This window comes from Prunus dulcis, chromosome 1, assembly GCF_902201215.1.
Source record: "Prunus dulcis chromosome 1, ALMONDv2, whole genome shotgun sequence".
Lineage (NCBI taxonomy): Eukaryota > Viridiplantae > Streptophyta > Magnoliopsida > Rosales > Rosaceae > Prunus > Prunus dulcis.
The window spans coordinates 2,195,647-2,205,863 of record NC_047650.1 but is presented as its reverse complement, the minus strand read 5'-3'; the positions used below and the strand labels follow the sequence as shown (position 1 = coordinate 2,205,863).

At 39.6% G+C, this 10,217-nt stretch overlaps 1 protein-coding gene across 4 annotated transcripts; it reads left to right on the top strand.

The window, feature by feature from the left end:
• Positions 1-753: 753 nt before the first annotated feature.
• Positions 754-8,335, top strand: LOC117634162. Of its 4 annotated transcripts, none has more exons than XM_034368124.1 (9): positions 764-821; positions 2,203-2,282; positions 2,709-2,927; positions 2,994-3,200; positions 3,396-3,536; positions 3,768-6,000; positions 6,802-6,917; positions 7,082-7,191; positions 7,820-8,335. In XM_034368124.1, the coding sequence occupies exons 3-9, from the start codon at positions 2,741-2,743 to the stop codon at positions 7,925-7,927; spliced, it is 3,102 nt and encodes a 1,033-aa protein (XP_034224015.1). In that variant the 5' UTR covers positions 764-821; positions 2,203-2,282; positions 2,709-2,740; the 3' UTR covers positions 7,928-8,335. The 4 variants fall into 4 exon arrangements, with proteins under 4 accessions (XP_034224022.1, XP_034224015.1, XP_034224030.1 ...); XM_034368139.1 differs by having other exon boundaries at positions 2,203-2,376; positions 3,813-6,000; XM_034368116.1 differs by having other exon boundaries at positions 2,203-2,376.
• Positions 8,336-10,217: the final 1,882 nt, after the last annotated feature.

Here is a 10,217-nt window from a genome sequence, read left to right as displayed (position 1 = left end):
CTTGAGAATGTGATTTTAACATATTTTTAGGTTCTTAATTATTGTAAACCAAATCTATGGCAATTAGAGTTGATGGGGTAGAGGACCCACTAGTGTTAGTGATTTAGAGCAATTACTCTCTCAGATAAGATTTTGAGTTCAAGTTTTAATATCTGTGTAATATGTGTGAGTTTAATAATTATCGTATTTCTTGATAAGAAAAGTCCTAAATAAATAAAAAATTAAAAAGGCCTACTGGGTATATATTTTCTATTAGTGGCTAAGCGACACAAATAAAGTTTCTGATTTAGAAGTGAAAACAGAAAAGGGCAAAATGAAATCGACTCCTGTTTGTCCTTTGAGTCAAAGTCAGTAAAGCTGCATCTACATTGCATGCACTGCCAACAAACATGAACATCTCTCTTCTCTTGTACCAAAAATTTTCAGAACCCAACTCCACTTTTTTATTTCATTGGTAAATTCTTACCATTTTTAATATTTTTGTTGTGGACTTCCCTTTGTAAATGTGGACTGTATATGCCTTTACAAGTTATGCTGCTTTTACTGGAGCTGGACAGATATAGTGACTCTTCCAGAAGTGTCGTTGGCATGCAGTGGGTCCACGTGGCAGTCCCTGAACCTCATCCCTCAGAATCTAAGTAAAAGGTTAGAGCTTCATGTAACTCTGTGCTTCAAGGACGCATGGCAGGCATTCTTTTGCTTCAGCTGCAACCCCTTCTCTGCCACTTTCTCCATCTGTTTTAAGACTCAACTCTCTCTCTCTCTCTCTCTCTCTCTCTGTGGCATATTTGAGAAGAATTTATGGATTCAATGGACAACAGGTACATGGGTCTTCACTATAAATGCTTTTTCTATTTTGGGTTTTTCTCAATTGTTGTTTCGGTGCTACTTCAATTCTTCAACCCCATGTTATTGTTTTGCAAATTTCTGATCACATATGTAATTCGAACTTGGTTTTGTTTTTGTTTTTGTTTTGGTTCATAAATTCGTGTTGATTTTGTATAAGTTAACAAAAGAAAGGTTGAGATTACCATTTGAACACACTGTTGTAAGCACATGCAAAGGGGAAAGAATCGTCTTGTGGAGTTTTGTCATGAAGAATCAAGAAGTCAGTTCAACTCATATTAAAATTTCATGTTGTTTTCAAAGTTTATCTCAAGCTTCTGTTATATTTTCAGATAATATGACCTCAGAATAATTGCAACTGAGAAATAGAGTGTATTTTCTTTTTTGGCATAAAATTCTAATCTTGTGAGTGCAACCGTTATGCCATTGATATTTCATTGTGGTTGATTAAAAAGAACTGGGTTTTTTCTGGCATAGAAAAGGACTAACCTTTAGTCCATTTATGACCATTGGAAACCCACCCTTATTATTATTAGCTATGGTCAAGATATGAAGACCATTACTTTTGTTTCACCTAGCAAAAAGAACGGAAAATAGTTGTGACGAAGAACCCGAAACTTAATATATATAGCAGATTCTGTTATCAGGGCTAGTGTCATACAGAATTATATATAAGAAGAGGTCAACTTTGTGAGCAGTGTTTTCATGCTCTTTGTTTTGTTCTTACAGAAAGATCTTCAGCAGTGTGCAATTTTAGTTTCTGCACGTGTTTGGGTCAGAGGGAACTGGCTACTTAGATATGCTAATCCCTTTGTGCTAAACAACTTCTCGGTGTAATTCTCAACTCTTAAACACAAATTTATCATGGTGTGTTTTCAAATTTGCCTCGTGTGCTTTCCATTGTTCTTACCTTCTCAGTAATAAATTTGTTAGCCTTACATACATGTTGGTCCATTCCCTAACAGTTTAAGCTTGGGGTTCAATGGTTGTCTAACCTTGTATAAAAGCTATGGTTTGCAGGAGTTATTGGGTTCAAAATCTCCAATCCTTATTCCCCACTTCTTTGTTGGTTTGCAAGGTGCAGGGTGGGGCTGCACCTATAGGTCTCTCTGCCTCTCCACGTGCAGGATGAGGCTACACGTGGGGGAGGGTGTTAGCTTGATATACATTGTTGGCCAATTCCATAACAGCTTAAGCTTTTCAGATTCAATTGTTGTCGAACAATATTTTTTTTCATCATTTCTTCGTCAATTATATCTTTTAATTCAAATATAGAAGCATTTAATCAAATTCCTAAAAAAACACTATATATGAATAAATTTTGAAACCTAATTAAAGATTTTATTAATATCACAGGTAATAGAATTCTATGGCTTTCAACTGCCAATCCCTCTGATTTGCGGTTAAGAATCCTCATTGCTGAGACAGATTGATGTGTAGGTTACATCTATCTCATACAGGTGTCAGAAAGGTTGCATGTGCTTCAAGCAATACATATTTAATTGTCAAAACAACCTTCTCTTAACAAAGGCAAGGACTTATACTTCATAATGTGGCTAATGGCGGGACTTGTGATGTACTAATGTTTTATCCCATTTTTGTTCTGTGAGAAAGGATAGTTACTTTCTAGCTATAATGTGCCTCATTTCTGTAGGGGATTACATTTTCTTACATATTTATAGGATAGCCTTTACTTGTTGTGCCCATGATTTTCAAACTAGAATTTTAAAGGTTGGTTCATCACATATCTTTTATTATAAGCCTGGAACTTTAATGAAAACTGATAATTATAGTCTTGTAGTCATAGTTTGCATGCTTAGCATGATGAAAAAAGACTAACTTGGTTCCTTTTGGAGTTTCAGGATAGCTTACAATAGAGTTAATCAAGCTAAAAATGGATGTGGACAATGAGAACATAGAACCTGGGACTGATTTAGGACTTGCTCTGGGATATTCGAATCAGTGCATTCAGAGAATATTGCGTGGTGTTTCAGGTGCAGGTGCAAATGCAGGTTCGAGGATACACATGACATTTGTGGCCGCTGAGCCCCTGTCAGAATTAGTTTGGTCTAAAGACAAAGGTATGAGTCTGAAATGAGCTGATTCCAGCTTTTCCAATAAAAAAATCTTACTTTTCTAGGATGCAGGTCCAAGCAATGTCACTCTTTCACCACCACAAAGCAATACAGGCTGGAGGTCTTCTACTGACAAGCCTATTGATGAAGAGAATTTTATAACACCACAAACATCATCGCATTTAAGGAGTGAAGTTGCCTGTAGAGATATGACGATGTCTCCCACAAGCGACGCTGGCATCATGCCTGCATGTGGGTCAAGTTGTGAACATGAGACGGGTGAGGATAGTTCTGTTAGGTATATTAAGTCCTATGTATTCGGGAGTTCAGTAGGCCTAACTTTCTTAAGCATAAGAAGGTTTGTTGAGTTGTAGAACGATAAATTTGTAGTAGGATTTTCTTATGTTTCTTGTTTGTTCATTTATTTCATGGGGGAAATTGTTGCCAGAATTATTGAGGAACTCCTATTTGCAGGAACTGGTGGTAATGTGGAGGAAGTTAAAGCAGCAGTGGAAGTAGCTGTTCCATATAATCAGGAGGGAATTTGCACTCCAGTCAATTTCCAAGTAGATGAAATACCGGAGACCAGAGAAAAAGATTTTCCAACATTGTCAGGTGCGTCCTGCTATTCTCATTTTCAGTATGGCAAAGTAAATTCGGTAGATGAATTTAGAAAGCTCTAGCAGCTAATGTTCAAATTGCTTTAAAATTGGTTACTTTCACTAGGGGCTCCGGGGAAAAATCAGATCCTGAGCCGTTCTTTCAGTCTATGTTGCCTTGCCTGAAACACAGACTTTTTATGTGTTTTACATATATCATGTTATTGATTTGATTATACACCTCCAGGTAATGTTGACAGAGAAGGGGCTGATATCTTGTTAATTGAATCAGATCAAATACTACCTTTTGTGGAACAAAATGAACCATTATTGGGGGATCCTGATGGTGGAGACAGACATGCTGATGTTGGCAATCAGAAAATGGAAATGGATCTTGTTTCGACCTCTGAAGTTCACCCAGTGAATGAAAGTAAAGCTTCGGGTGCTCCAGTGGAGAATCAAAGGCCCCAAGGCAGAAGGCCTTTGGAAAAAATGGAGATAACTGCTGAGAATGATTTACAAAATCTCAAAAGTGAACATGCTTATGGTGCAGAGAGTCAGATTTTAGGATTAGAATCTTCCCCAGGGGTTAAAGACAGGTTTGAGCAGGATGTGGAAATGCTTCCTGGAAACAAATCTGTTCTGGTTAAAGACTCTCTAACTAACAGTAAAATCCATAAACATCAATGGAAAGGCAAAGAAAAAGCGTTATCTTATGGAGATCTTAATGGAAGAATGTCAGAAGATGAGGATGATAGCCATGAGAGTGTTGAGAGCTGTAATAGTGCAGGGTTGTTTTCATTAGGAAAGAAGAGATGGAACTTTGAAGATGAGTTCATTGTTGGGAGTAAAAGATTCAGAAAGCAAATTCAAGAAACGCCGACTTGCATATCCTATATCAGACAAGATAGCTCCTTCATGAATTGGATGTCCAGCATGGTGAAGGGGTTTTCAAAATCAATGCAAGATGAGGCACCTTCTCTTGCTCTTACACTTGCACATCCTGATCATGGACATGCGCATTCTGATAAGAAGCTTATCACATGCAACAAGAACCAAGATGCTGGATTAAAAAATATCGGTTTCCAGTCAATTTTTCAGTCCTTGTATTGCCCAAAGGCAGAGCAGCAAGAAGCAAGGATGTTGAATGACAATCATCAAATAGGAGAAATATCAGCAGAACTTGAGTCAAATACCACTCCAAAAGCCTTTCATGGGGAGAAAATCAATTTAAGCAGAGTTTTGCTTTCAGTTGGGAAGTTCAAAAAATCTTCATCTGGAAATGAAGTACGTTCAGCAGCCCGATCTAAGAGTTCATCTGAAAAAGCAGCAGGTATTCAGGAGAAAGGCAACACTATCTATGCAGAGGAAAAGAATCCATGCAACTTTCGGTTTCATAAAAAGAAAGACAGAGCTAGCTCTAACTCTTCTCTGGGTAAACGCAAGAAAAAGAGTGTAGAGGATGTTGAATCTAGCCTACAATCTGAAGGGAAGACAACTGATAAATTTGGTCGTAGAAGTGCCCTTCTGGAAAGCTTGTGGATAACTCGATTTACTCAAAAAACACCTGCTCCATCATTAATCTTAAATCGATACATCCAGAGTACTGACGGAGTTCTTGAGTGCTCCGATGACCGCAAAAATGTGGGGGACAAGGAGCAGTCTGCTGAAGATTTAGTTATTTTCATTGGTAATGATCCGCAGAATTGTGCGGCTGACAATGAGGGCTCATCTGCTTTCAATAATAAAGGCCAGAATGATCAAAAGTCCTTGTCCAAATTCAACCCTATCTTTCCTTCCCCTAAATTCAGAGGTTCAGAAGCAATGGCTTCATCTTTTGCTAGGAGATTGGATGCTCTTAAACACATCACCCCATCTGGTGCAACAGGTAATGCCGCCTATGGAAACATGACCTGTTTCTTTTGTGGCAGAAAAGGTCACCATTTACGAGAGTGTTCAGAGATAAGAGACACTGAACTTCAGGAATTACTCAGTAAATGCAAGTCTTATAATGGAGCTGAACATTTGCCTTCTTTCTGCATTAGATGTTCTCAATGCAGTCATTGGGCCACAGCATGTCCTAATGCGCCCTCAATGGGAGAATCTCAATTGGATTGTAATGTTTCTTGTTTAGATTATTACTGCAGTCAGAGTGAAACGAAGCACAATTCAAGAAATGATGCGAAGCTCCTAACTGGTAAGGAGAGTGAATTTCAATCTTCTGTTGCTCATACATTATTTGATGAGGATGATTCAAGAATAGAGGCAGATCTTAATTTGAGTTGGAAGACGAATAAGATGATAGTCTCGAAGAAAATGAGATCTCATCCAAATTCAGTTAAGGAATATAGTTCTTCAAGCCTGGGGGAAAATAAGCTAATGCCCTTGTCAAAGTTTGTCAATGCACAGATTTCAGATGTACCGAAAGGAATCTTTGACTCTGTAAGAAGGCTTCGCTTGTCTCGCACAGATGTCGTGAAGTAAGTAGAGCATACAAACTGGCCCCTCAATAGTAAATTATATTTTCTTGTCGAATATTTTTAGAGGAATTTTTCTTGCATATATAATGTAGTTTGTTAAATCACACTTCGTATGAGCTCTGGTAATTGGCTTATGCCTCTTAAGGTTTTGAAAAAATATATGGATTATTTTGGGGCCTTCGGGTTATGAATTTATTCACCCTAAGATAATTGTGCTCTCAAAATTTTTGGTCATAGAAATTTAACAACAGGCACGTTTTAGACAAGCAGATCCTCAATAGAGTTTTTGATCGGTTGACTGGACAAGGCTTCTTCTATCTTGTGTAGATGATGTAAAATCTTTGAAGGAAACCGACAAGAGGATAGAAGTTTTATTTTTTGGGTGAATACAAAGTAGAAATTTTGGATTGTAGTTGTAAGAATATTGATAGTGAATTACAATTCTACCAAGCAACACTTTTAAGAACTTATAAGATGAGGTGAATTAGTCAATAAACCATTGGATTCTGATGGCATGTTCTTTGAAACTTAGTATGTGAAGAAATTGGGTGGGTCCCTGTATTCACTTACAAGTGGCTGAATTACCTAATTAATAAGACTTGATCTACCGACTCCAGTAGATATTGTTGTGAACCTTAGAAAAATCTGACCAAGAGTAAATAAATAGAACTCAGTACAACTAAAAGGAACACTTATGCAGCTTTTTCCTTGAGTCTTTTATCTAAGTTAGAGCTTGAATAGCTTCTTTTTCTTGAGTATTTAATCTTCTTCTAATGTGTAATTTGTATTTTCTGGAATCAGATGGATGAATTCCCATACGTCACTCTCACAACTTGAGGGGTTTTTCCTGCGCCTGCGGCTTGGGAAGTGGGAAGAAGGACTTGGGGGAACTGGATACTATGTGTCTTGCATAACTGGTATAACTAGAATTTAATTTTTGCTTCCCTACTAACTTTATAGATAATCCATAGACAAGGAAGAAGATTTGAATATATTTATTAAATCAGGAAGAAGATTTGATAACTAAGCTAAGGTTTCTTCTCTGTTTTCGTCGTTCGTTTTTCTTTCTCTTAACTCACAGGTTCTCAGAGAGAGACTTGTCCACAGAATGTGGACTCTATAGCTGTTGTTGTTGGGGGAATCAAATGTTTGGTCAAGAGCCAATATGTGTCAAACCATGATTTCCTTGAGGTAATTATAATCTCAGTTTCTAACCACTTGATTCAACTCGCAGTGTATGGCCCTCTATGCATTCCAACTATTAGTTTGATCAATTAGATTCCTCCAATTTTTTGGGCTTCATGGTTGTAACTTGTAAACATGCTTACATTTCATTGATGTTGACTATGTAAAGCCCATTGTCTTCTTGGCATGTGGTATTCTGGGTTGGCGGTTTAGCCCATATTAAGTCTAGCATTGTCATTGCCGATTGGTTTTGAGTTTGACGCTGTAATTCTTAGGTTATTAGAGGAGGCAATCTACATGTCAGGTCAATAGTCATATGTATTCCACGTCACCTAGTCTGTCATGTGTTTGGCTTTTGTGGCCCCACATATGAGAGGGTGTGTTGAGGGTATTCCCATATTAGGAATGTTAAGCCTTGCTGCCAATTGGGTTTGGTTGTATGCTAGCTTTAATTCTTTCAAGTTGTATGCCAAATTACATAAGTTCATGCTCTATGTGATTGTGTCACTTTAACAAGGGTTCTGTCATAACAGGATCTGTATTCGCCCTAGCAAATGCGTGTGAAGATGTTTTAAATTTTCTTATCACCTTTGTTCTGTTTTCTTGCTGGTTACACCCCCATCATATGTTGCAGGATGAGCTGAAGGCATGGTGGTCTGCGACCTCAAAGGGCAATGGCAAGCTTCCATCTGAAGAAGATTTGAGAGAACAAGTGAAGAGAAAAACAATGCTAGGCTTGTAGTTTTAGGCATTTATTCATTCCTGGCCTTTGTTTGAATTTTGTTATGCAAAATGAAGAGTGGGGAGGGGGGGTTCTGCTTGACGTCTTATGTACATGATTTTTCTGAAATTTTTTTCGTTGGATATTTTTTGTGTACATGAAGGGCTATCTGCAGCTGAAACTAGGAATTGTAGTCAATTAAAGATTATATACGAAGGACTTCAAGGGGTATATTTTTAGGCAATGTCCTAATGATCCCGACACAGTAGCTATTGGTAAGGGTGGCGCTTCCACAGCGCAGGTGGGCGACTTTCAACTGTAGATGTGTGCGGGGCTCATAATGACTTCTAAATCCAAAGGAAGCCTATAGAAACTCTTTTAAGTTTCATAAGAAAAACAAAAAATAATCCGAATGTATCTTTGTTTTGATGGACTGTTATTTAATTCATTGGTTTAATTATATGGTAGGGATTATTCATGTATAACAAGAGGAATGTCAAAAACCAAATATAACAAGAAAATGTGACTTAAGCAGTGTGGGAACCTAATTAAATCAAATCCTATGTCAAATAATTCTTACCATTTGGGGATTATTTGACCAAATTGGGAATTAATCAACATAATTGGGAGTTACTCAATTTAATTGGGAATTATCCAATTAAATTGAATGTTACCTAATTAGGTTGAGATTTGATTTGGTTAATTACCACGATCCCCAATTAAATGAGGAGTTACCTAATTGAATCGGGATTTGATTTGATACCTACCACAATTAGGGATTTGATTTACCCTAATAAATCAAATCCCTAATTAATCAAATCAATCCCAAAAAGGGGAGGAATAATTCCCTTCCATCTACGGAATTATTCCTCTGAAACCCTAGCCTCCGAGACCACTATAAAAGCATAGCCACACACAAGGGTTGAGGTACGTCAGAATTACTACTAAAATCTCTACAGAAAATTCCTCTCAAACCCTAGCCACCTCTTTTCTCTCTCTCTTTTACATAAGGCTCCGGCCACCCAATTTATATTATAAACACATCCCGTACCCTATTTTAGCTATCGTTTCTCTACGGATCGATTGAACTGACTTAGGCATCGGAGGGCCTTTGGCCAACACCCCCCGGGTGTGGTCCTCTTATTTGTTCTATTTTGCAGGGAGAAAGAGGCGGCGAAGAAGAAAGGGGAATCTTTCGAACCGAATATTCTCGTGGGGAAATTTGCTCCCACAAATTGGTGCTTTCATTGAGAGCACGAGTTATACTCAACGCGTGCTCAAGGAATCCGTTCCTCCTATTTTCCAATCCACCGAAGCCTTCCAAACAACCATGGTTGGAAGCATGAACACGAGAGGCAAAGCCGCCGCGATGGCTAGATCCGCGACGGCCCAAAGCCACTCCACCCACGATCCCGCGATCGACATGGTGGCACCGCCACCTCTCACCACCGCACCGGCCACCGCCGCCGAACATGGTGGAACTTCCCATCAAGGTGGACTCGTTACCACCGCCGACCTAGGGCCGGTCTTGGAGCAACTCCAAGCATTCCCTCCATTGCCTCCACGCGCGACGCACGCTCCTGCATACACCTCCAATGAAAACCTAGCCCGTGTGCAGTTGGGCTCCACACACTTCTCTCCTCCCGATCCACGAAGTCAAGCAGACCTTAATCTAAGAGTTGACCAGCTAGCTCAGAGAATGGACGACCAAAGCAATCTAATGAGGCAGCTCATCAACCAAATAGGCTTTGCTCAAAACCTTGGCCTTGGACAACCGGGCGAGGAGAGAAGGCTGGACGAATGCGCTGGTGGACGACTCGACGTCCGTGCCCGCTTGGGCCCGCAGGGAAATGTACATCAAAGGCTAGGCCCCCAAGGAGGTCAGCCAAACAACCATCGCAACGAGGATCGCGAAGAAAGGCGTTCAGCTGTCTACTCGCAGAGAAGCGTTCTCGAAAGGCTAGGCCCCCAGGGAGGCCAGTTGGATAACCCTCACAATGAGGACCATGAGGAAAGACGCTCCGTTACTCACTCTCGAAGAACCAATTCTCGTCGACAAGCTACAGAGAATCTTTCGCAGGCGCAGTCCACCAACACTCCAACTAGGCAGCGCAGGCGAGAAGGTCGACCCTCGGAGGACAATGAGGAAGTCAGTCAATCCCGTGGAGGTCGCCAGCGTAACAAACTAGCAATGTGTGCAGAGGACGTTGAGAAGCTCGTGAATGACCGACTTCGAGACTTGAAGACCGGAGGAAACTTCGAGGATTCACTACGTAAGGAGATGGACCAGGTGAACTCTACGCCTTTCACC

Excerpts from the sequence above, each read along its gene's own strand:
- LOC117634162 (XM_034368131.1), top strand. The coding sequence starts at position 2,741 with ATGGATGTGGACAATGAGAACATAGAACCTGGGACTGATTTAGGACTT. Across the intron at positions 3,201-3,395 it reads AAGTTGTGAACATGAGACGG|GAACTGGTGGTAATGTGGAG; the intron begins GTGAGGATAGTT and ends TCCTATTTGCAG. Across the intron at positions 7,192-7,819 it reads CAAACCATGATTTCCTTGAG|GATGAGCTGAAGGCATGGTG; the intron begins GTAATTATAATC and ends CATATGTTGCAG.